General features: G+C 35.0%; 4 protein-coding genes across 4 annotated transcripts; 2 read left to right on the plus strand and 2 right to left on the minus strand.

The window, feature by feature from the left end:
- Window positions 1-363: 363 nt before the first annotated feature.
- On the minus strand, window positions 364-5,003 carry LOC145030695 (uncharacterized). Its single transcript, XM_078979094.1, has 11 exons — window positions 4,559-5,003; window positions 3,770-3,827; window positions 3,563-3,673; window positions 3,286-3,423; window positions 3,094-3,163; window positions 2,951-3,006; window positions 2,034-2,159; window positions 1,671-1,810; window positions 1,455-1,527; window positions 1,099-1,173; window positions 364-888 (listed from the first exon to the last, which is right to left on the minus strand). The coding sequence occupies exons 1-11, from the start codon at window positions 4,705-4,707 to the stop codon at window positions 580-582; spliced, it is 1,305 nt and encodes a 434-aa protein (XP_078835220.1). The 5' UTR covers window positions 4,708-5,003; the 3' UTR covers window positions 364-579.
- Window positions 5,004-18,516: 13,513 nt separating this feature from the next.
- Window positions 18,517-19,544, minus strand: LOC145029510 (zinc finger BED domain-containing protein DAYSLEEPER-like). Its single transcript, XM_078978023.1, has 4 exons — window positions 19,333-19,544; window positions 18,788-19,143; window positions 18,647-18,711; window positions 18,517-18,564 (listed from the first exon to the last, which is right to left on the minus strand). The coding sequence occupies exons 1-4, from the start codon at window positions 19,542-19,544 to the stop codon at window positions 18,517-18,519; spliced, it is 681 nt and encodes a 226-aa protein (XP_078834149.1).
- A 3,370-nt stretch (window positions 19,545-22,914) lies between these two features.
- On the plus strand, window positions 22,915-24,035 carry LOC145029511 (uncharacterized). The gene is made up of 4 exons (XM_078978024.1): window positions 22,915-23,046; window positions 23,194-23,379; window positions 23,440-23,689; window positions 23,764-24,035. Exons 1-4 carry the CDS (start codon window positions 22,915-22,917, stop codon window positions 24,033-24,035), a joined length of 840 nt encoding a protein of 279 aa, XP_078834150.1.
- On the plus strand, window positions 24,036-24,535 carry LOC145029512 (uncharacterized). Its single transcript, XM_078978025.1, has 2 exons — window positions 24,036-24,311; window positions 24,398-24,535. Exons 1-2 carry the CDS (start codon window positions 24,036-24,038, stop codon window positions 24,533-24,535), a joined length of 414 nt encoding a protein of 137 aa, XP_078834151.1.
- Window positions 24,536-27,513: the final 2,978 nt, after the last annotated feature.

A 27,513-nucleotide genomic window follows, 5' to 3' on the forward strand; every position in this document is an offset into this window, starting at 1 on the left:
TAAAAACATTTGAGAAAATCAGTACAAACTTGGAGAATTAAATTCAAATTTATAAAGAGCTTAGTGGAGAAAAAAAAAAAACCTTCTTTTCCAAACCATCTCAATTAATTTGTTATTTTGCATTAAAAACATCAATATATTGCTTACAACTTATTAAACTAAAGCCATGTTCTTCCTATCAAGTATTACAAAGATAAATGACCATTTTACCCTTTTATCTCCATCAAATCAATTAAGCTACAAACACATACAAAGTATATACGCAGTTGCAATTGCATTAGTGATTAGACACATATGGTAGCCTCATCTGCATTGATCATACATCCAACACCATCAACTTATAAAATGCAAAAATGGGATACATATCAAAAACCTTCATTTTTCTATTAGTGCACAAATAAATAGCAAACAAATCATCGTTCATGACATGTCAATAATGTTACACAAAATCACACTAATATACCAACCCAATCTCCCCGTTACATTAAAAAAAAAAAAAAAAAAAGAAGCTAGAAACCTTGAATCGATGAGAAAACTCGTAACAAATAACTAAAACAATACACACCTTTTTATTCAATTTCATAGAGAAATTGAAGGCAAATGTGATCTATTACTCTTTGCAATTCTAGAACAAAACATGAACATTAACATGACCGAAGATAGCAAAAAGAGCCTGAAATATGTTCGGATCTCTTGCAAACCAAGGTCCAGAAATTCCTTCTTTTCACCATATCTACTTTTTCTCTCGATTAAATATCCATTTAAATAATCATCTATTGAGATCAAATGGTCCATGTTAAATGGGGTTGATTCTTGTGGATCTTTCATTTGATGTGCTCCCATGTTGAACATTGTAAAGAATGTGGCTGACCATTCGTTCAGAACTCTCTGGAGTCAAAAAAAAATGTAGATTTTTAGTAATTTCAAATAGCATTAAAACATTATAGTTTGAAAATCAGAGAAAAACTGAAAATACATATATGGTAATATTGTAAGTGATTCAATGGCTCTAAGATAGATAAAAAAGCTTTGAGAAAATTAATGTGTTATCCATTGAAAAGAATACAAAATGGATATGATTAAATTTATTTCACTTACATTAAATGTGGGATGATCCACAGGGTTGAACATTTTGAAGCAATCTCTTGAAGATGCTTTTTCATCTCCATAAATCTGCCAAATTAACAAGTTCAGTTGAAAATAAGGGAGGGAAATTTACAGGAAAACCATTATATTTTGGGCAGTTTTGCAGTTTAACCCCTAATACTTCGATTTTTTCCATTCAAACCATAAAAGTTTCAAACATTTTTCCAAATTAACCATTATGACCTGTTATATCATGTCAAAAAATGGTTAAACTGAATGGAACTTTTATGGTTTGATTGAAAAAACATATAAATGGTTAAACAGCAAAATTGCAAAAAAATAATTTTTTTTTACTTTTATATACAAACCTCGAAGGTGAAAGCCATGGGGACCTTTGCCACATCAAACATGTAATCCGTAGTTGTACCATGTGCCAGATACCTGTTTAAATACCAACCTACTTTCATTTATTTCTGTTTAAAATTAACAACATTGTAATTTAAACTTTTTTTCTTTTATTGAAAAAATCTATATTTTTGAATTTACAGTGAAGATATATTATAAATAATAATAATAATACTTACCCAACAGATCCACCACCAGATCCAACCACACAACGGTCTCCACAATGAAGGTGGTTTAATGTTTCAAGCATCAACCTCATTTTCTGTGATTCGACTCCAGATGGAGTTGTGTTTTTGTGATCATATGGCATAAAAAGAGCCTACAAAAATTAAATATAAAACTAATCATATGGAAATATATTTATGTAAAAAAAAAACAATGAATGAATGACTGATTAACAATTAATATTGGTCATGGAATGGAATTAATCTTGTAATATTATGCAACATCAAAAGATTTAACATCAAATAAGTAATTATTGCAGAAACAAAAAGTAGGTAATGAGGGGTATTTTGGGAAGAAAAACAAAGATTAGTGGTCACCTCCATTCCGGAATGTACATTGACCCAAATGTGTGGTTCAAATGATGTTGAGAGCTTTCGCATTAGCTGAGCTTCAGGTTCACTAAATGGGCCAATTCCAGGATTCTCTTCATAAGGATCAAAGTCCTGAAACATATAATAATAATAATAAACAACAAGCCAAGGTATGTTATATGTAACATTTACATAACATACCTACAAAACTAGTATTATTGCTATACAATCTAAAAAAAGCCACCTACTTTCACCATTTATTGGTAACTTAACCCTTTTCTATACTTATTAGACCATTACTTTTTTTTTTTAACATTAAAAAAAAAAAACATTTTCTCAAAAAAGGTTAAAGTACAAAATAGCATTTCATATGTAGATAACAGAAGCTGGTTAAGTGGTAACAAAGCCCAGGACTGAATGCATAATCCAAACCTGAAATAGGGACCGTTTTTGAAAAAATCGAGGAACTAGGACTAAAACTGCAAAATCATGCCAACCACAGGGACCAATTCTGTAATTTAGTCTTCTTATAATATAGTTCGGTGGCTAAACTGATAAAAAATATAGTTGAGTCTCTAAATCGATAACATGGTGAAAGTATGTTGTGCTTTTTCTATATATAGGTATGATCCCCAAATAACAGGATTTTTTTTAATACAGTATAAAAGGTATTATATTTTTATCACAACAGAAAATAGTTAAGTGGCTTAATCACCAAAAAGTAATAGTTCAAGGGCTAAATTGATAAAATAGTGAAAGAAGGTTCTTTTTTGTATTTTAACCTGAAATCAAAGTTCAAAACCAGGGAAATAGTTATTTTAAAGGGTTGAAAAAAGTGAAATGTTTTGATGACTATAGAAAATAGTTAAGTAGCTATAAAAGAGTGAAAGTTACACGTATTTTCCCTCTTTTTAGTCACTAACCTTCTCTTTTTTCCCCCAATCTACACTCCAATTCCGATTGAGATCAACTCCTCTTCCTGCAAAGAAACAAACAGTCATGAAATCAAGAAACATCACATTTATTTTCAAGTAAGGAAATTAAAAAAAAAAAAAAAAAATGAGACCATTTCTTCTCTCACAAACATCTCCTGCTTCGACTTTTTTGCGTCCATTTAGATTTTCCATTGGCACCACCTGAGAGATTGCTATATGTGTGTTAATATCATGAGCTTAATTTGATCATTAATTTTGTATGTTTTTTTTCATGTAATGATAAAGAGATAACTTTAAGAAGCATATAATATGAAAGAAATGACCTTTATAACAATCTTCTCAAGGGTTTTGTTCAGCAACAGTGGATCCATTTTAGGTAAAAATTGCTCTTCACTTAAGATGGAGAGGATCCTTAATGCAAGCTCGGTTGTAATAAGCTCCCGTGCATGCTGCCCAAAACTCTGGAAGACAAGTAATCATCTGTCAAAAAAATCAGCAATATCACAATATGAGACAATACATGGCAAAAAAAAAATTACTTTCTTCAAATTTTTTTCCTTTCATTTGATGCAACAGTTTGAAGAGAAAGAGAGAACTCACAAGAAGTATTCTAAACTTTGATTTGTCTTCAATGGCTGTTCTATTCCGGCAATATGTAACTACATTTAGTTCAGCATGGTAGCCTTTATTTGTACTTTGAAATGTCTCCATCTGTTGAAAAATTATGGAATCAAATGAGCATAATATATAGTACAACAAATAGCAGGAGACAAAGAAAAAAAAAAGAAAGATCCAAAGTACACCTACATGGAGTCTATCTTGGTGTCGATTAACCAATGCTTCTATCTCTTCCATTAAGGCGTCACTAAAAAAAGAAGCACCAAGATGAAAAGGTTTATAAACACGACTCAAAATTCCAGAAAGTTCTATGTGAATCAAGAACTTTCAAGAGAGAATAAGAAGATGCTAGAAGGATCTAAAAGTACGAGTTGTGTGATTGTAAATGATCAAGAAATAGTGTTTATTTATGTTATTGCAAGAACACCACCTCATATATAGATATAGATCCTTCCATTTTAATTTGTAATCAACTAATTATTCTATACTTGTGTAGTTTTCTCTTCTTGCAAGCACTCTAATCAGTAATACTAGTGCATTAACTTAATGTATTGTTCTTGGTTTGCTAACTTTGCCTTGTTTACGAGAGTAATCCATGACCAGGGTATGACAAAATAGATCTATATTGGGAAGCTGAAACAACAAATGTAAAATGTGCATTTTAATACCAATAATTTCCAATTTCTGATGTAAGGAACCAATTATCAAATAAATTCTCCCAAAATCTTTAAGTCACATAAACCATTTTGACATACAGATCAAATTGCCTCTATTTTAACACTTTCTAATGGTTACAAAAACAGATCCCTGACTACCGTTTTTAGGATGAGATCACATCCCTCTATAATCAAACAAAAAGTTATAGAAAATGAGATAAAAATAAATTCAGCACCACGAAATCAAATTAGACAGATTACAACGCGGAAACGAGTGAAATCAATATCAAATCTAGAAGTATTTGGAGACTACTGAGTTTACCTAGTGCGGTAGAGATCACGATTGATAGGCGTAACAGGAGGGAAATCATTATCGCTGCTACAGAAAATGCTCGAGAAACAAGAGCATAACAACAAAAACAGATAGGATAAAGTAATGAAATGACGACTATGATGAAGGTTGAACGCCATCTGAATCAGCAAAAATAACAGTGTAATCTTCTCATTCCGATCTCAATTGGAACTTTGAATAGCTATTAGCAATTAAATCAAAGACTTCCACACATCTGTCGGCTTCCTAATAGATTTGTATATTTTTTTCTTGTAAACTTTGAGAAGTTGTTATTGTGTGGGGAGCGACGAAATCAACAAATAAGTTGCAGAGCAAGATGAAGATGGCGATGGCGATGGGATCTTAGAGAGAGAAAAACAGACAAAGTGACTTATCGGGTGGGTTTTCCTAGTTACACGCGTTTTGTTTCTTTCTCATGTACTCCGGGTTGTTAAGTATTATTTAATCCATATACTGTCGTTCAAATCAATAATGAAAGATACTACTATGTTTTACTAGGTAATTATGGGCTGATTAATTGAAATATTAAGACGGAGTAAATATTAATAACTAGGTTATAATCCGTGTTCCACACGGTTAACAAATTAAAATAATATAGATAAAAACAAAAACATTGCCATTAATCATAAATTACAAATTCTTGTGGTGATATTTTATAGCAACATACTTCTATTCAAATGTGTAGAATACCATCTTACTTTGGTAGTTGGAGCTTCTACTGTGCTATATATTTTGATTCATTTCTAAGTCCTAGGTACTTGATACATTTGTTTCAATCTTCATTAACAGTTGTAGCTTATCTATCCTAACCCAATAAGGCATTCATGTAGTCTTGATGTGGTTGATAATTGGAAACAAATGTCTTAAATATAGTAACTTGCATTCTAAATCATTACCCTATGTGCTTTAATGGAAAACCAAAAGATCATGGAAATACAAACTCCTTTACAAATAATGTAAATGCTAATATATGTTGCTTAACAGTAATTAAAACAACACAGATAGTTTTTCCTATTTTTGTTGTGTATTGGACATCTTACCAATAAAAATCATTGGTTCTCAAAGCATTCATGACTAATCTACACTATGTTAATGAAAAGAGTCGCCACTTTAATGACAAGATTAATAGATATATGAAAATTAAAAAAAAATGATAAAAGAAAAGTTACCTATCCCATTGGTCATTACAGTATTGTGTTAGAACAAACATAAGTTGAAATCCTTAAAGTAATTATAAACAACAATCACTTATCCAACTTTTGGCACTAATCTCTACTGTGAAATACATATTTCTAAAGTATGATGCAATATTAGACACAAAAATGAAAGTACATTGCTTTTTTTTTTTTTTTCTGTAAATTAACATTTGGTGGTGATAATGTCATAGTGAAGCTTAGATTGACTTATGAAATTAACTATCTAACTATCTTCTAAAAATTAACTTTTTTTTTTTTTTTTTTTTTTTTTTGTAATATACCATCTACCTTCGAGTTCTAAAAAAATAGTTTGCATGAATGATTGAATGGTTTGTATTTAAATAAATTAACATAAATGGTCCTGCACAAAAGTAATGCATAAATGGAAAAACAAAAATAAAAGTATGATGCTATATTAGACATAAAAATTAAGTACACTGTCATTTATTAAAAATTAACTTTTGATGCATCTGTATAATAATAATAATAATTGTTTGCCAACTCTTTCATTTGAGATGCATAGGAAACACTTATTTTTTCTTCACATATACAATCAAAAGCCATTGAATCAACTTCTATGTGCTAGTTTTTATGTGTGCAGGATCCAAAAAAATAAAGTAGAAACTTTCAACAACAGCATAAAAAAACTACTGAAAAATTACATAAACTATTTTTTTGAATTGCAGAAAAATGCAACAATAAAAATTGTGAACTGCAGTAAAGTAGCATAATCTATAACCACAAAAAATTTTAAAGTGCACGAAAAAAGAAATATAAATTAGAATAATTTTAAAAAAATTAGTCATCACCACTTCCACCTATGGATGGAACAAACCGAAACCCAGATGCATCTTTCGAGAAATGGCATTTGGGGGAATCTTTGTCGCCTCTGCGAAACAACTCAAAGTTCAATATGATGGGTTTTAGCCATAAGAACTTTCCTATGTGCGCATGCAAAACCCTATTGCTTGGATCCAGGCTTTCTAATTAAACATGCTTTGAATCCAAGACTTCTAATGGCTAATTAAGTTAAATAACAACATTGAAACATATCTAGAATCATACCTTTGGATTCTTTGTTGATCTTGTTGTCTTGGAGCTTCTAGAGTCACAAATGTCACTCCTCTAATGGCTTACAAACACCAATAGCAAGCAAGATGATTTAGGAGAGAGGAGAGGGGAGGAATTCGGCCAGAGTATCTCTACTTTAGATGGTGTATCGAATTCCCTCACCCCTAGGGTCTATTTATACTTGTAGACTCCTTAAGGGTTACAACCTAAACCCTAATTGGATAATCTTCTCTTAAGGCTATCCAAATCCATTCCATAGATAAGCCTTTGGATGATTTTAGCTATCCTATATCTCATAGAATTCGTCCAAAGCATATCCCAATGGATTTATAGTCTAAAGTTTAACTATCAAACAATTGACAGTTTATACCCCTTTATTTAATTAATCTCTTTAAGTCACCAAATTAATTCCAATTAATTTATGACTTATATTAATCAAATAACCATATATTATTCCTTATAATATTTACTCTCTCTTAACAAATCATTCATCAAGTTGCTATGGTGAAGGCAACCCAAAAGGACCATGCACAACCGGATCAAATACTTGCCTAATATAGTTGCAGCCTTAGACACTATTCCAACAGTCTCCCACTTGGATAAGTCTAGTAACTATACAAGTACAATTCGGTTTGCAATCGTAGCTCTCAAAGACGCTGTCAACTCTGATCTAATCAATCTTGTCCTTTAGATAAGGGATCTTACAGTCCTCTGTTAGATATCATGCTGACAATCCTATGGAATGGTTAGTCAAGCATTTGATTTCTCGATCTCCGATTTATTTGACATAGAACTTAATCAAACACATCAATTCAGTTCTGACCGGGCCCGGCACATAAGTCAAATCAAATCATCGAGTGGCCAAGATATCTCTTCTACCCTCTTAGGATAAAATTTACAGATAAACTTCGACTTATATGCATTTACTTATTCATTAACCAACTATACACAACAATGCGTTTTATAACACCAAGTTACTAATGCGTTTTCGCATTATCAATGCACAATCAATTAACAAATAATAAATCATATATCTAGGTTTTAAGACTATATGATATTATCGTCTTGCGATCATCTTTTATATCGTATTCCATAAAGTGATTCCAGCAAGCGCGGGTTTATTCCAATGCTCAAAACCAGTTCATAAGCACTCATGAACGTCGCAGCAACCCTTGCTATGTCTAACACCATTTAGACATTCTACACACTGATTCATGACAATCTTCATTCATATCTACTCCCAACATATGAACGATTGTGGACCATTTGAATAATTCGATTATTCCTAATAAACTCAATTATTCTGGAAGTCAAAACATGCAAAGTGAAGCAATAGTTAAACAATTAACATGTGACCGTAACTTTACTCATAAATAAAACTCCTTTATTTAATCATCAAATGTTAATTACATTTATCTATTATACGTTTCTAATACTATCTAATCTATACTAATATCATCCTTCAGCCCAATACTCCTAGCATGCTGCAAGTGCTTAACCCTACTCAGTCCCTTCGTAAGTGGATCTGCTGGGTTATCTTCTGATGATATCCTCTTCACTACGAGTTGTCCTTCTTCTACACGATGTCTAATGAAGTGATATTTTCTGTTGATATGTCGAGATCTACCATGATCCCTCGGTTCCTTGGTCAAGGCAACCGCACCTTCGTTATCACAGAAAATCGCCATGGGCTCCTTTATGGCCGGCACAACTCCAAGATCACCAATGAAGTTCTTTAGCCATATTGCCTCCTTCGACGCTTCGCTCGCTGCAATGTACTCTGATTCGCACGTTGAATCAGCTACGGTTTCCTGCTTGGAACTCTTCCATGTCACTGCTCCTCCATTTAGGGTAAAGACCCAGCCCGACTGCGAACGGTAGTTGTCCCTGTCGGTCTGAAAGCTGGCGTCACTATACCCTCGCACCTTCAAGTCATCACTCCCTCCAAGGACTAAGAACCATTCCTTCGTCCTCCGAAGGTACTTAAGGATGTTTTTTACCGCAATCCAATGTGCTTTGCCAGGGTTCCCTTGATATCTGCTAACCATGCTCAAAGCGAAGGCTACATCAGGGCGAGTACAAGTCATAGCGTACATGATTGAGCCAACTGCGGAAGCGTATGGTACTTGGCTCATTTCTGCTATCTCAGCTTCGGTACTCGGACTTTGAGTCTTACTCAACTTGGCATTTCCTTGTATCGGTAGTTCTCCCTTCTTTGAGTTTTCCATACTAAAACGTTTTAGTACCTTCTCTAAGTAAGTATTCTGACTAAGTCCAATTAGTCTCTTACTTCTTTTTCTTACAATCCTTATTCCCAAAATGTAAGAAGCCTCTCCGAGGTCCTTCATAGCGAAACACTTCCCGAGCCAGGACTTGACTTCCTGCAGGTTCAGGACGTCGTTTCCTATGAGTAATATGTCATCGACATATAGAACGAAGAAGCTTACTATACTCCCACTGGCTTTGACATATACACAAGATTCGTCTTCACTTCGTACAAATCCAAACTCCTTGACTTTCTCATCGAAGCAAAGATTTCATCTACGAGACGCTTGCTTAAGTCCATAAATGGACTTCTCAAGCTTACACACTCTATTCGGATGCTTCGGATTCACAAACCCCTCTGGCTGAGCCATGTAAACATCCTCAGCCAACTTTCCGTTAAGGAAAGCGGTCTTGACATCCATTTGCCAAATCTCATAATCATGAAATACGGCAATTGCTAGCATCACTCTAATAGATTTAATCTGCGCAACTGGTGAGAAGGTCTCATCATAGTCAACTCCGGGAGTTTGAGTAAAGCCCTTCGCGACCAATCGCGCCTTATATGTGTGTACGTTCCCATCCACGTCGGTCTTCTTTTTGAAGATCCATTTGCACCCAACGGTCTTACGTTCGGGCACATAATCAACCAAATTCCAAACTTGGTTATCGTACATGGATTGGATCTCGCTATCCATTGCCTCTTTCCATTTCGCAGACTCCGGGCCTGCCATGGCTTCCTTATAGCTATTAGGTTCATCAAGATTTACTAGTGTACCATCACTAATATACGTGTCCCCTTCGGTAGTAATATGAAAACCATAAAACTGGGGTTGAACTCTAAATCTATCGGAACGTCTGAGAGGTAAGGATTCGTCAATCGGTTCAACCGGAGTTTCCTCCTCGGGTTGAATGCCAGCGGTAGAGGTTCCTTCATCTATCGACTCTTGAATCTCTTCAAATTCGATTTGCCTCCCACTGTCTCCTTGGCTTATGAGTTCTCGCTCTCGGAAAACTCCTCTCCTCGCAACAAAGACAACATTGTCTTTCGGTCTATAGAAGAGATATCCAAAGGATGTTTGCGGGTAGCCGATGAAAATACATCGCTCACTTCGAGGTTCAAGCTTGTCGTGAGTATCTCGTCTTACGAAAGCCTCGCAACCCCAAACCTTGATATGTGCCAACGAGGGAGCTTTCCCTGTCCACATCTCGTGAGGTATTTTGGCAACCTTCTTAGTAGGGACTCGGTTAAGGATATGGGCGGCAGTCTCTAAGGCATACCCCCAAAAGAAGATAGGTAGTGAAGCATGACTCATCATAGAGCGAACCATATCTAATAAGGTTCGATTTCGCCTTTCTGCCACACCATTCAACTGCGGTGTCCTAGGAGGCATCAATTGCGAAACTATTCCACACTCCTTGAGATAATCGTGGAATTCAAGACTTAGGTACTCTCCTCCTCGATCGGATCGAAGCATCTTGATTTTCCTGCCCAATTGATTCTCCACTTCATTCTTGAACTCTTTGAACTTTTCAAAGGTGTCTGACTTTTGCTTGATTAAGTAGATATACCCATATCTACTATAGTCATCGGTAAAAGTCACATAGAAGCGGTTCCCATCCTTCGTGGTTGATCTAAAGGGTCCACATACATCGGTATGTATTAGGTCCAATAGCCCATCACCCCTTTCACAAGTACTCATGAAGGGTGACTTAGTCATCTTTCCAAGTAAACAAGACTCGCATGTGTCATCTTCCCTAAGGTCGAATGACTCCAACACTCCATCCTTTTGGAGCTGTGCTATGCGTTTCTTGTTGACATGTCCAAGACGACAATGCCACAAGGATGCTTTATCCATACTAGTGGAAGAATCAATATTCAAAACATCATTTCCTAAGTTATCAACAATCATAACAGTTTCATATATTCCATTACATGGTATAGCTTCAAAGTAAAAGACACCATTTAGATAAGCCAAAATAGAACCATTCTCATTATTAAAAGAAAATCTAAATCATTGTCTATATAAACCATGAAATGAAATGATGTTTCTAGCCATTTCTGGCGAATAGCAACAATTGTTCAAATCTAAAACCAAACTATTCCTAAGCACTAAAGAATACACTCCAATCTTGGTCACAGGCGACGATCTTCTGTTCCCCATGATTAGATTGATCCTTCCTTGCTCTACATCCCTACTTCTTCTTAGTCCCTGCACATTAGAACAAATGTGATAACCACAACCGGTATCAAGAACCCAAGAAATAGCATGATTAGAATCGTTAGATTTGATTGTGTATATACATGCGAAAGATGGCTTGATCTTTCCTTCTTTGATCGCTTGCAGGTAATCCGGGCAGCTTCTCTTCCAATGTCCTATCTTGTGGCAGTGGTGGCACTCTGCCTCCTTTGGGTTGGAGCAGGGCTTAGCGGGATCAACTTTGGTCCCACTAGAAGAGACACCATCTCGGGCTTTCACCTTGCGATAGTTATTCGATGAATCTTTTCTTTTCTTTCCCTTCCCTTGACCAATAGCCAAGACAGGAGCAGCGGACGGATTGGGAGTAGGTGCAACAGACTTATCCTTGAAGTTGCTTTCAGCGACCCTCAAGAGACCTTGGAGTTTGCTTAGGGTGACCTCTTCTTTGTTCATGTGGTAGGTCATCCTAAATTGGTTGTACATTGGAGGCAAAGAGTGAAGCACCATGTCGATCGCCAAGTCTTCACCGAAGTCAACATTTAACTTGCGAAGGCGGTCGACATACCTTTGCATCTTTTGCAGGTGCACGGTAAGAGATTCTCCATGACCCATCTTAGCAGAGATCATGTTAGTGAAAATATCATAACGCTCTTGTCTCGCGTTTTGGTGGTACCTCTCCAACAAGTCTTGATGCATCTCGTATGGATACATGTCCTCGTAGGACTTTTGGAATTCGGAGTTCATGGTGGCGATCATGATGCAATGTACCTTCGTTGCATCTCGCTCATGAGTTTCAAAGGTGGTGATTTCTTCGGGAGTAGCAACTTCGGGGTTGATTTTCTCGAGCTTCTCATCGAGGACATACTCTTTATCCTCATAGAGAGCAATGGTACGAATGTATCTTATCCATTCGCTAAAGTTCGTTCCATCGAAGGTGACCTTTTGGCAAAGGCTCATCAACGTGAAAGAACTAGCAACAACGTTGTTTGTGTTTGACATCTTCAATTAGAAAAAGGACAAAGATAGATTAGAATAATAATCCCTAATTATCACCCAATAAGAAAATTAGGGCTAGGATCCAACAATAACATTTACATACTAGAAAAGGGATGCCGTAATCTAACATGCAAATAAATTGAAGGTAAGTGAATGACGATTCACTAATTCTCCATTACAAAACTTAAACTATTAGTCCTAAGTGTTTTTGAGAATTCCTAGGTTCGGATGAGATTCATTGAACTATTCAATGGCATGTTTAAATCTCGATATGCCCCTCTTGTTTGTGACTGGGATGCCGAGGATCACAAAGCGGGTGTGAATTACCATGCAAATTCACATGGTGCCTTCATTGTAACGATCACCTATTCGATGTGCCGGTAAACCACACACGCTCCATCGAACTATGATAAACAATGAATCACCCTTTGTCACCTTCGCTTAGAACCAATTAGTGTGCCGATAAACCACACACGCTCCACTAACTTCTTAGCAAGGTGCAAAGTGTAATTTCATGGGATTGCATCAATTCACTTTTCCTAAAGTAACTAAGATTGGGAAATTTTTTAAAACGTGTAGTTACTTTGTATTTCTTATTATACTTTTAATGAGAAGATGAGGTTGCCCTATCCTACCCGTTCGGCTAACGACCCTCCACTAATCAAGCAAGCGGTGGGTGTGAGTGTACACCCATTAAGCGCCATTTTATAGGCCGCAACCTTATACCCACCTTATAGATCGGCTTCGTGAATGAGGCCTACTAACGGTAAGACTAGCATTTAGTTATACATATATATATTATTCTACTAATATCATATTAGTATAGGGTTGTATTTTAAAACTTTTTCAAAATCTAGGGTTTGAAATTTAAGTTGTCTAAATTAAAACTTTTAATCACAAATATAAATTTCAAAACTTTAGGGTCGGATTTAAACATTTAAAACATGAAGGATCAAATAACAAATAATTCCAATTAACAATTAATATCCTAATTATCTTTATTTGATTTATCCAAGATTTCTTTTAAGATAATTATCAAAATAATTAATCATTTATCACATAAGGAAATTAAATATTTTATTAGATGATAAATATCTTTAATTAGATCAAGATAATAGTCATATATATCAAAAAATCGGATTAGGGTTGATCTAATATGATTAAGGTAAGTTTCCATAAGATAAACATGAAAAAATCCCGGTTTTGCCTAATCCAGACGCCCGGACTCGCCGAGTACAGGGCTACTCGCCGAGTCCATGACTCATAAACCCAAAATCGAATTTTGCAGGTTTGTTTCAGTTAATCAAGCAACAATTTAAAGAAAACCAAGCTAGTCTCTGATACCACTGATGGGTTTTAGCCATAAGAACTTTCCTATGTGCGCATGCAAAACCCTATTGCTTGGATCCAGGCTTTCTAATTAAACATGCTTTGAATCCAAGACTTCTAATGGCTAATTAAGTTAAATAACAACATTGAAACAGATCTAGAATCATACCTTTGGATTCCTTGTTGATCTTGTTGTCTTAGAGCTTCTAGAGTCACAAATGTCACTCCTCTAATGGCTTACAAACACCAATAGCAAGCAAGATGATTTAGGAGAGAGGAGAGGGGAGGAATTCGGCCAGAGTATCTCTACTTTAGATGGTGTATCGAATTCCCTCACCCCTAGGGTCTATTTATACTTGTAGACTCCTTAAGGGTTACAACCTAAACCCTAATTGGATAATCTTCTCTTAAGACTATCCAAATCCATTCCATAGATAAGCCTTTGGACGATTTTAGCTATCCTATATCTCATAGAATTCGTCCAAAGCATATCCCAATGGATTTATAGTCTAAAGTTTAACTATCAAACAATTGACAGTTTATACCCCTTTATTTAATTAATCTCTTTAAGTCACCAAATTAATTCCAATTAATTTATGACTTATATTAATCAAATAACCATATATTATTCCTTATAATATTTACTCTCTCTTAACAAGTCATTCATCGAGTTGCTATGGTGAAGGCAACCCAAAAGGACCATGCACAACCGGATCAAATACTTGCCTAATATAGTTGCAGCCTTAGACACTATTCCAACACAATATAGATATGGGTCATGTAAGACTAATTTTTTTTGTTTGGGGAATTTTGGGTAATTTGACATCAATTCTTTTTAAAATGAAGTAAATTTTACTCAATTATGAGAAGCAAAAGTCATAGTTATGACGTTCCTATGAATGATAAACAAAGTTGTAAATATAAAGAAGTAAATTTCACGTGTCAAGTGTAAATCTATTAAAATGAATATTAAAGTAACCTTTTTGGAGGTGAATCATTGTGAGGTAGTAAAGGTGATGTATGTTTGTTCAATATACATAATAGAATTACCCTAGATAATTAGGAGAACCTTCTCTGCCAAACTCATTTGTGACTTAATCTACACAAACAGAAACCAAAGGGTGCAATCAGTTCATATGGCCACCATAATTATAACGAATTTAAAATTTGGAAATTATAAAATAATGTGAATATATACAAATTAGGGATATTTTTTTTTACCTTTGTGGGATCTACACTTACAAGACCACATGCTCTAGTTGCCGCTCCACTGTAACTATGTGACATGGCAATGATCCCAACAAAATTTGTACCAGGCTGCAATAAAATTAAAAAATGATTCATTTTTATAAAAACATTATACATCTTTAATCAAGATTTATGTGGATTATTAAAAAAACAAAAACTTCATCCTAAACCGAATCAACATCAATTCGTGTAGCTTTTAAAAAAGAAACTTGTGAAAGACTTTCTCATTTTCCACGTCAATTAGATCTCATTCTTCCACATAAAACTCATCAATATTTGTCATTTTCCTCTTCAGGAGCTGAAATTGAATTACCTAGTCTTAATAATAGAAAGTTAGAAAGAATGGTTACTTAGGCCTTAGCCGATTAAGATAGAGGTCCCTCTAAAGCCACAGACTCCGCCATTTTCTTATTCTTCTTCCGGTAACTATTGAAAGCATACGATGCAGTAAAAACTAAATCTGTCCCATCTAGTCTCATTGGATCACAAATCTATGAATAAAAAATCAACAATACAATATAGATCAGTAGCCTGAGACAACCAAAAAACACATATCTTTGCAAAATAAGAGATCTTGTATTATTTGTTACATTTGAATCACTTGTACCTCTAATCGCAAGCACTTTAACCTCATTTATGGTTTCTTCTGCAACAAAGGACAAAATAGATTAATTAAATAACCCTACTTATTTAGAGCCAAAAAAAATCACAGAAATTGACTTGATGAACTTTCTAGAGAAAGAAAGAAGAGAATGAAAGAAAGCACAACATTGAAATAAAAGAAGATTGAAAACGACCTTTGTTCAAAGTGGCAGTGATATACATTTAGCTTTCACCCTCTCTCTTTCTTTTACGATTTACTGTATCAATCTTCATCAGCCAAAAAATGATAAAGAATGACAAGAGATTGTAGGAGGAGTTGAATGACAGGGAAGATATGAAGAAGCAGAAGTAACGATCTGATTCTTAATTAATCGATTTGATTGCCTAATTACGTTTCTTGTTTACTTCCTGATTTATAGCGTTGTAGTCGGAAAGTATCATCTTAAAATTTTGAATTCCGATTCAAATTTGATGAAGACTCCCTGATTTATTGTGATTACCTTGAATAATCGGTTGAAGATATTTTGATAGTTGATTGCACAAAATTCGGCAGTTGAAATTTAGGGATTCAAAATTGATATTGATATCGATGATATTGATATAGATCGATGAATTGGGCGGGAGAAAATAAAGGGAAGTGCTAGAGAGAATGCCACGTGGAATAAGATGGTATAAAAGAAGGACATGTGGCATGTAGGAGAGGTTTTTATTAAGAATAGAGATTTTTGGATAAAATTTCACGATTGGTCCTTATGGTTTACACAATATCGCACTTTGAGGACTTTCTAGCAAAAAGTCACGCGAATGGTCCTTAAGGTTTCATTTAATTGCACGATTGGTCATTGACCCTAACCCCGTCACTTTTGAACCGTTAGTGAAGGGGTAAATTTGTCTTTTCATCTTGCAGTCACTCTAATAATTGATCATTATGCACATAATATACGCATGAACTTTGCAATTAAGTATAAAGATCATCTTCCCCAGCTACCCATTACCAATTCGCGTTCATCTTCGTCTTCTCCAACAGAACACAAGGCGAGGATCATCTGTTGATTGAAAACGATAATGGTGTTAACGTTATGGTCAATTCGTTCCAAATACACGAAAGCATCAAACTATGATTTGAAAAGGATATACCGTAAGTGACTTACTAAAGTGTTCTTTGATTTTGTCGATTTGATATTATGCCCAAATTTTTGAAATTTTTTTGTTATTCTTTTTTTCAGAGGGAATAAGCAACTATTTCACTATGAAAATCCATCATGGTGGGATATTCACGAAAAGCCCTGGGAGAAGGTACGTAGATGGAACAATGGACTATGTTGACTTCGTAGATATTGACGTTTTCTTTGTGCATGAGTTGGATACAATGGTTCGAGAAATAGGGTAAGTAGAAGGGCAAACTTTGTATTATCATTTTCTTATTCCAAAAGTAGAGTTAGACTTTGGTCTGTTACCTCTAGAAAATGATGGGGATGTGCATGTATTGTCAAATTATGTGGAAAAAAAAGTAACCTTTTAAGTATCTGCATAGAGCATGGGCATACAAGGGTTAACAGTATTTTTTGTCCCCCACCAAGGTTATTATTGAGGAGTTGGTTACTGATGTATCCCCTGAACTAGATAGGAACCAAAAGAAGGGAAAAGTTGTTGGATCTTCTAGGAAAAAATTAGACTACTCCCTATCTATTGTGCCATATGGAACATTTGATGGACCTTCACAAGTGATACAGGATAGTGAGCCAGTTATGGATGATGAGCCAGTTATGACTGATGAGCCAGTTTTGAATGATGAACCAGTTACGAATGATGAACCAATTATGAATGATGTGTCAATCATAGATGATCAATATGATGAGCCAATTATGAATAATGATCCAGTTGTAGATGATGAATATTATTGCGAGGATACTGCAGATGAAAGTGAATTTGATAGTCAGCATGATGCAAAAAAAAGTGTTTGATGAGGAACCTTTGATAGATGATGTGGAGGTGAACATAATCAACTTCTGTAGTGTACTTGATGAAGACATTGACTTAGGCCAGCCTAATCCGACAAACAATAATACAGAGGAACATGAAGACATTGAAGATGAACCTTTAGAAGTCTTAGACAATGATGTCTTTGAGTCATTTGCTAGTGAAAAAGAGCCTAGAAAGAAATTGTTAAGGTCTATTCTAAAACCAGTTGCTTGTTCATTTGGTGAGGTTCACACTAAAGCTTTTAATATTGGTCACACATTCAAGGAAAAGGAAAAAATAAGAGAAGTTATTGCCAACTACTCTGTAAAAGAAAGGAGGGATCTACATTATGTAAAGAATGACAAGACAAGAGTTAGGGTAAAGTGTAGGGGTATTGTTCCTGAATTGACTGGTGACAATAATAAAGGTAGGGGCAATTTAGTACTTTCCAAGAAAACAACTTGTCCATGGGTTCTTTTTATATCTAGGGCAGACGAGAAACAAGTTTGGACTGTCAAAACATACGAAGATTGTCATTCTTGTTTGCAAACAAGGACAATGAGGGCTTGTTCATCTAAGTTTCTAGCTAACAACATATTGCATCAAGTTGAAAGTAACCCCAAGATTAGGAATGGCAACGGGGCGGGTTCGGGGCGGGGCATGGTTTCCCAAACCCGAACCCGATATCTACATATGTGCCCGAACCCAACCCGATACCCGACGGGTTTTTTATCGGGGCGCCCCGTCGGGGCTGAAACTCTCCCCGAACCCGACCCTAAACCCGAAACCCGATAATTACCCGAAAACCCGACCCTAAAACCCGAAATATGGCAGAAAAAAAGAAGGAAAAACTATAAATACAGAATGATAAATTAAGACGATGCATAAACTTAAAATACCAAATAAGTTCTTAAATCATTAAACCAAATAGAAATTACTAATAGTCTATTATTGTAACATCAACCAATCAACCAAAACACCCAAGTACACAACATTAAAAACTAATTCATCACAATAATACATTACCACTTAACATTAAAACAAAGTTACAAACTCAAAATCAAACAAAATCATCCAAACTTGTTGTCCCGCTTTCTTTAGTGTTTTCCTACAAAATATTAAACAAACTCAAAATCAAACCAAATCATAGAAACTATATAAAATTAATATTTTTAGGAGTTTCGTTTGACCTCTTCCACATCATAATCAAATTCAACAGAACGACAATATGCCTCCATCTCTTCAGAACAAGTTGCTGTGTAAAATTAATATTATTAATATGCAAAAAAAAAATCACAATTTCATATAATTAATATAAAATAGTATACTACCTCGAATTTCATTCAACATCCAACTTTGAGCACACATTAAAGCCTCCAATGTCTTTGGATGAAGTCCACTACGATGAGGACTTACTAATCTTCCACTTGTGCTGAAAGCTGATTCCGAGGCAACAGTGGAAACAGGAACAACTAATATATCTTTAGCTATCCTTTGTAGTGTCGGGTACTTAATCCCATTTGTTTTCCACCATGCCAACAAATCAAGTTCCATGTCTTTAGGCAACAATTTCTCCTTCAAGTAGTTATCCAACTCACTCATACCTCCTGATTCATCATCATCTCTAGTAATAGAAGCAATATCCGATAAGAGCTTGTTGAATCCAACACGATGACCAGAAGAGATACTAGAACCAAATGAAGATGAACCAGGAAATGAACCACCACAAACACGTAATGTTTAGTATAAAAATGTTAATAATTTAAGATAATGTTTTATTTATTATATAAACAATAAGAAGAATACAATACCTTCACTCTTCCTTTTTTTAGATGCATTACTTGACTCGTACTCTTGAAACAAAGTTGTGACAAACCCCTCCAAAATTTGAAATTCAATCTTTGCCTTTTCTTCTCCATAAAGCACAGGCAAAAGTAACTCCACAAACTTTAACTTGTATCGTGGATCTAAAACTGTTGCCATTCCCATTATCCCATGAATTACATACCAATACTTATTGAACTTAGAAAGCATTTGGTTAGCCATCACCTTAATCTCCTCAATAGGAGATTTCGTCCACTCACGCATAGAATATCCAATCGCACATATCAAAGGAAAAAAAAACATTAGCTGTAGGATACTTTGAACTAGAGAACATATCAGTCACCTCATAAAAAAGTTGTAATCTTTCACAAATCTCACTAGCCAACTCCCAATCCTGGTCTGTAGGAAAACATATATACTTGGGGTCTCTTGTCTTCACGTGATCGAAAACCTCTTTGTAGCTTATAGCAACACTCAACATCAAGAATGTAGAGTTCCATCGTGTCTTGCAGTCAAGTATCAACTTCTTTGAGTATGGTATTCCCAACTGCTCTGCTACTGTCACAAAATTTTGCTCCCTTTTTGGTGATGCAGATCAAAATGCAACACTCTCTCTGATTCTCTCAATCTCAAATTTAATGAGAGATAAGCCATCTTGGACAATAAGATTGAGAATATGTGCGCAGCAACGCATATGAAACAAATCACCATTCATCATTAGTGATTTTAGAGGAAGTTTCTCTAATAATATCCTAATAATTGCATCATTTGTGGTGCAATTATCCACAGTAAGAGTTGACACTTTCCTATCAAGATTCCAATCACACAAAGTAGCATAAAGTATGTCGGCAAGAACATCAGATATATGCGGACAAGGCACGTAAACCTGTTTAAGAATATATAATATATATATATATATATATATATATATATATATATATATATATATATATATATATATATGTTAATATTAACATATAAATAATAAGTACGTATAAATTGTAGTTAAATAAGTATAATATACCTCATAATTCTGCTTTGCAAGTTCCAGTTTTGATCTACAAAATGTGTTGTGATTGCCATAAACCCTTTTTTTTATGATTAGATGTCCACATATCAGTAGTAACTACAATTCTGCTTTTGTTCTTTGCTAACAAACTCATAGTTTTATCCCTTTCATAATCATAAATTCTTTTGATGTCCTCCTTGATGGTGTTTCGACAAGGAACCTTAAACAAAGGTTGAAGACCTCCCACAAACTTCCTAAATCCATGATGTTCTACAATTGAAAGCGGATACTCATGCAAAACAATCATTTCAGCCAAATCCTTCCTAGAAGTATCAGCATTAAATGTATAATTTGAAACATGCGTTGTAGTACCATCTACTTTCTTTTTTTCTTGCACCAAGATAGATTGATGGATATCTGTAAAAGGTTTGTGTATACAACGCTTATGATGTGCAAGTAAATGTTTTGTGCCATTCTTGCTATCTGCACCCAACACTTTAGAGCAATATTTACATCTTGCTTTAACTTCACCATTCAAATTAAATTTTATAAAATGTTGCCATGTCGGTGAACGCGTTGCCCTTTTCGAACCAACAACTTCATCTCCATCTTCATCAAAAACTGTATCATTAATATTTGTCCCATCTTGTTGATCCACAGAATCGGTATTTTGTTGATTAGAACCCGAACCTCCCACATCTTGACTACTTGCAGTTGGAGCATGATTTTGATCGGTTGAATTCATATTTCCTGAAAAATAACCAATGTCATATCATATTCAACAATTCTAATGTATCAAAAACCCAAATTTGACAACATCTTAGTCTTCATTAAAGGAATCCAAATCAATGTCTAATAATACAGCCGGATATCAAATAAAAATTTAATCTTAACAAAACTTAAATTCAAATAGAAGGTTAATAATAACATTGCTAAACGAGTCCCGGGTGTTTGTTTATCTTTATTATATCTATATTTGTAATATCATTCAAGTATCTAGACCTAAAATTTCATGGAAGCCAATAAATACTTTTATATTCTAATAGAAAAGATAGTTAGATACAAATTCATAGTTCAGACCCAAATGATGCAATCTAAGGAAATGAAATATCAATAAACATATTACATATACCATGTGTAGAGAAATCAGACTTGGTGAATAAGCTATTAAGTTGTGATCGAAATTAATACCTAAGATCAACAAGTTATTAAGTTATTAATACCTATGATCAATAAACATATTACAAATGGTGCAATCGAAATTAATACCACAAACAGATTTTAATGTTCATATGGATTTCAAGTATCAAAAACCCAAAGTTGACAACATCTTAGTCTTCATTAAAGGAATCCAAATCAATGTCTAATAATACAGCCGGATATCAAATAAAAATTTAATCTTAACAAAACTTAAATTCAAATAGAAGGTTAATAATAACATTGCTAAACGAGTCCCGGGTGTTTGTTTATCTTTATTATATCTATATTTGTAATATCATTCAAGTATCTAGACCTAAAATTTCATGGAAGCCAATAAATACTTTTATATTCTAATAGCAAAGATAGTTAGATACAAATTCATAGTTCAGACCCAAATGATGCAATCTAAGGAAATGAAATATCAATAAACATATTACATATACCATGTGTAGAGAAATCAGACTTGGTGAATAAGCTATTAAGCTGTGATCGAAATTAATACCTAAGATCAACAAGTTATTAAGCTATTAATACCTATGATCAATAAACATATTACAAATGGTGCAATCGAAATTAATACCACAAACAGATTTTAATGTTCATATGGATTTCAAGAATCAAAATTACAAGCTGTGATCGATTTCAAGAATTGAAATTTCAATGTTCATACCGAAATTACAAGCTGTGATCGATTTCCAGAATCGAAATTTCAATGTTCATGCCGAAATTACAAGCTGTGATCGATTTCAAGAATCAAAATTTCATTGGATTTCAAGAATCGAAATTACCTCTTGTGCGTGGCGTCGATCGAAGTCGGAAGAGAAAGAAAGTCGATTTCTTCATGAATCGTGTGGGTTGCGTATCCGTCTAACTGGTCGTCGCGTGTTGCTGAGTCGTTGCTTCGCTGCTTCGCTCTTCGCTGCTTCCCTTCTGGTGTATCGCTGCTTCGCTGCTTCCCTTGTGGTGTATCGATTTTTGGGTGTGTCGGCTAGAGTAGAAGAACGATTGAATGAAGAGAAGTGTAAGGAGGATACTGGAGTGGAAACGTGATTTTAGGGTTATGTGTTCAAGGGGCAGCAATGTAATTTCATATATATATATATATATATATATATATATATATATATATATATATATATATATATATATATATATATATATATTCGGGGCAGGGCGGGGCGGGGCGCGCATACCCACTCCCTGCCCCGAACCCGGATAAAATACCCAATAAAGACCCGTTACCCGACCCGAAACCCGATAAGAGCGACCCGACCCGACCCGAAATATTCGGGAATCGGGTTTCCCCGTCGGGTTCGGGTTTTTTTGCCATCCCTACCCAAGATCCCTACACGTGCTTTACAGGAGGACTTAGTACAAAGGTATTCACTTTCAATATCAAAGATGAAAGTATTCTGGGCCAAAGATATGGCAAAACAATATGTATATGGTGATTATGAGAAGCAGTGTGGTGTTTTGAGAGAATATGCCATGGAATTGAAGTCAAAGAATCCAGGAACAACTATGAAGATAGATGTTGAAACTGAACCCAATTTGTGTGTAGAAACAAGGATCTTCAAACGAATATATATATATATATATATATATATATATATATATATATATATATATATATTAGGTCCATTGAAGGAGCGATTTAAAAAAGGTTTGAGGGATTTTCTTGGATTTGATGGCACGTTTTTGAAGGGTCCCTTTCCAGGACAGATTCTTACTGCAGTTCGGCTTGATTCGAACAATGGCATTTACCCAGTTGCATATGCCATTGTAAAGACTGAAAATATTAACTCTTGGACATGGTTTTTGGAACACTTGGGTGATGAATTAGATTTGAATTCTTCATCTAACTTCACTTTCATTTCAGATCGGCAAAAGGTACCCTCTAACTTCAACAACTTTTTTTCATTTACTAACTTATTTTAATTGTACTCACAGGGAATCTTGGCTGCAATAGAGAAGTTATTTCCATCAGCTGTGCAAAGGTTCTGTTTAAGACATGTGTATGACAACATGAAATTGAAACTCAAAGGAGATGAATTAAGGGAAGCAATATGGTGTTGTGGAAAAGTATACAACATACCAAAATTTAATAGGGCTATGGAGAAACTGAAAAAGCTTAACTCAGAAGCACATGGGTGGTTAAGTAAAATTCCCGCAAAACACTGGGCAAGATCCCATTTCTCTGGTAAGTATCATACTCTTTTCACTAACATATTTCATAACTGATTTTAGTAATTAATTGTTTGGTTTTATATATAGGAAGGACATTGACTGATAGTTTGACAAATAACTTGTGTGAGGTATTTAACTCCAAGTTAAATGAGGCAAGGGACAAGCCTATAATCACTTGTTTGGAATACATTAGAGAATACCTCACAAAGAGAATAGTAAATGTTCATAAGGTGCTAGACAAATGCAAAGGTTCTCTAAGTACAACTGCAACAACAATCTTAGAAAACAATAAGACAGAGGCAGATAAGATGAGGGTTCTATTTAATGGAGCTGATAAATATCAAGTGACTGGTCTATAGATGGAGCAGTATGTTGTGAAATTGAAAGAGAGGAGTTGCACTTGCAGGAAATGGGACATTACAGGTATTCCATGCCATCATGCTATTGCTGCAATGTATGATAAGATGCAGAATGGGTCAGAATGTGGAGATCCTGAGGCTTGGGTGAGCAAATGTTACTGGCTTAGTACATGGAATGCTATGTACCAACACACAATTGACCCAATAAATGGAAAGAGCATATGGCCTAGATCTGATTGTCCAACAACCCTTCTCCCACCCAAACATCACAAACAGGTTTGTTGTCATACATGTTTTGTATAATTTAACTTGAAACTATTTTATAAACTTGTTAATATCTAACCATATAATTTTTTTTATAGGTTGTCAGGCCAAAGAAAAAAAGGAAGAGGACAGTTGATGAGCCAACTCAAAGTACCAAGTTAAGTAGGAAACACTTGACAGTCACTTGCAGCAAATGCCACAACAAAGGTCACAATGCTAGGACCTGTAAGGGGTAGGTGTGACAACCCGAAATTTCTATTATGTACAAACAATATCAAGTCAATAGAAGTTAGAACAGTTGCAGTAAATTTTCAGACTTTTAGTATAAGTTTGAGTATTTCAGGATTTACACTTAAAGACATATCAGGAGAGAGGATGCACTTGAGTTTTGTGCAACTCTATTATTCCAAAACTTCATGATATTAGACTTCACTGCCTGAATAAAATATTTTCTGCCAAAAATCCCAGGAGTATATATATGATTCATAGCCATATTATTTCATTTGTTACATTTTCAACTAGAGAAAAGTCGAATTCTCTCTCACGGATCTTCGGACTTTTGTCCCAAAACGTTCCATCTAGTTGTATTATAGAGGTTATTATGTGCTTAATAACCTAGAAATCATATCAAAACAACAAGATTAAAGAGTTTACAGCCCAAGAACTTCTTGGACCGTAAACCCTTCTTTAAGGGACAAATGAATGCCTTGTCCTTTCCTTGTGCAATGAAACTGGTTTAGATTCGTATCTTATTGAATGTAGGACTAGAAAACACCCAAAAACACCAAGAGTAAGGTGTTCACGGCCCAAGAAGTTCTTGGACCGTGAACTCCAAACTCAAGGGCCAAAAGATGCTTTGAACCCTCCAAAAGCCTTGGACACTAGCCTTGATTCACTTCTAGTTAATTTAGGAACTTGAAATCACCAAAAACCCATCCCAATGAGAGATTACAGCCATAATCTCTAAGGGTTTTGGTACTTGGGTCGTGAACATCAAATAAGGGTACCAAAGTGTGCCTAAGGCCTTCATTAGCCTTAGATAATTGTCTAAGACCTATCCTAGATGTGCATGGGACTTGAAAACATAAAAATACCCCTTTCCATATGGGTTTACGGCAGTAAACCCAAAAGGAAATGGCCTTGGGGCCGTAAACTCCTCAAAGGAGTGTATTAATGCCCTAAACCCTTCCAAGGATTAATCCATCAAGTAGAAATGCTTCTAAGGAACATGTAAAGCTTCAAAGCACAAAATAACCTAAGGCTTAGGAGCTTATGACCATAAACTCAAGGGTTTACGACCGTAAATTCCTTGTGTGTTGGTTCTTGGAGAGTAAACTCAAGAATGGGGTCCTTTGGAACGCTAAACCTAGTAGCCTTCTCCTACAACAACTTAGATGGAATCCTTAAGGCTTATAACACTTATATAAAGTGTTTGTCATGTTCTAGGATGTCTTAACATTTTCAATTAGTAGTTTAAGACTAATTGGATACATATATGTGGTATTATATGTTAACTAGGATCATAAAGTGTGTTCAAGACTTCACTTGACACCTAGCAATCCTACATCTTCAGTTCACCCGTACCACTCACTACAGGTGAGTTCATACCCCTTATTCAATGATTTAAATGTTTTTAAATGCTTTTATGGGGGGGGGGAATACAAGTTAAATACTTATAGTTATTACATCAATCACATGTGATTAATAACTACAAAACGAGTAGCTTTCTTACTGTTCAAACTGTTTATCAAACTGTATTGCTTCAAAACTGTTTTACAAACTCTTTTACTAAATACTTTTACTTAAACTCTTTTATACTTATTATCAAATGCATGTCTATGTATGTATAGTTATATAAGAAATGTTTAAAAGGCTTAGGAAGGCCTGCCCGCCCTATTTCCTTTTCGCTGTTGAGATGTGGTCTGGTGGGATATCGGGTACCCGTCCGAAGGTCGTTTATATATTAGTTATATATCATGTGTACATATATAGTCATAAAGGTTCTTCCAGCAAGGGTAGCAAGGGTATACTTCCATGTTCATACGTACCAGTTACATAACTAGTAAGTTACCATAGGGGTAGCACAGGAGGATACTAATACTATTACTAGAACAATGAAACATACAATGAGTCAGTTCATTCATGAGTCGGTTCGAGTAGTACTCACAATACATTACTATACATGCTAGATAAAGAGATAACATACATTACAGCTAGTACACACAGTATATTACTATACATGCTAGATAGAGAGAACATACATTACAGCTAGCACACGCAGAACATTTCAGTACATACAGGCTAGACAGAGAAAAGGGTACACTTTCAGTTAGCACATTCATTACATATACATTCATGCAGTTATGTGAACCATTGAGCGGGTCATAACACTTCCTTCCATGACCGCTCTTGTATCCCGAATCTCCTTAATTGAGAGCGTATGAGTTTGCGTATAGATCTATAATGGATTGACTATCCTACACCTTGTTGCTCGCTACAGTGGGAATTGCAAGTCTACGGGTGCCAAATGTCATTTCTTACGACATCTTACATCATCGTTTTACTAGAGTCGGTAGCAGGATACAGGTCGATCACATGTTACTTGGAACACCTTTTGTTTTAAGGTAATTAGTACCACGGTAGTCACTTATTACAAATACTACGGTACGATAATATTTTCCCATTACATTCACTTCGTGAATATTCACACGATGCACGGTAATGTAGAAACTATATTTTTGGTTAATGATAGTCAGAATTGGGAAAACGCACACTCTAATAAGAGACATACACACAGACACGAGATGCCTTGGTAGAAGGCTACAGTTAGTAGGAAACATAGGGTTTTCTTGGAGAGTTCAAACATTATACAAAACATTGTACAAAACATCTTACATAAATACCTTACAAACGTTTTCATACAAACTCAAACATTAATATACTTATGATCTCACCAACATTAAGTTGATACTCGCTTTCAAAATAACTTGTATTCTCAGGTCGCCACTAGACAGGTACAGGTGCCAAGCTTTTGAGAAGATGGAGTTCGTTCAAGACTCGTCTTTTATTTTGATATATATATTTTTGGTGTCTATAACTTTGAAAGAACACTCGTGTATGAAATTATATTATTAATGCAATGGATGACGTTGTTGCTTGTTTACTACTATTCATTGCTGTGATACTATACATGACGTCCTCCGCCCCAGAATGT

This window comes from Lactuca saligna, chromosome 2, assembly GCF_052625555.1.
Source record: "Lactuca saligna cultivar CGN05327 chromosome 2, ASM5262555v1, whole genome shotgun sequence".
Classification (NCBI taxonomy): domain Eukaryota; kingdom Viridiplantae; phylum Streptophyta; class Magnoliopsida; order Asterales; family Asteraceae; genus Lactuca; species Lactuca saligna.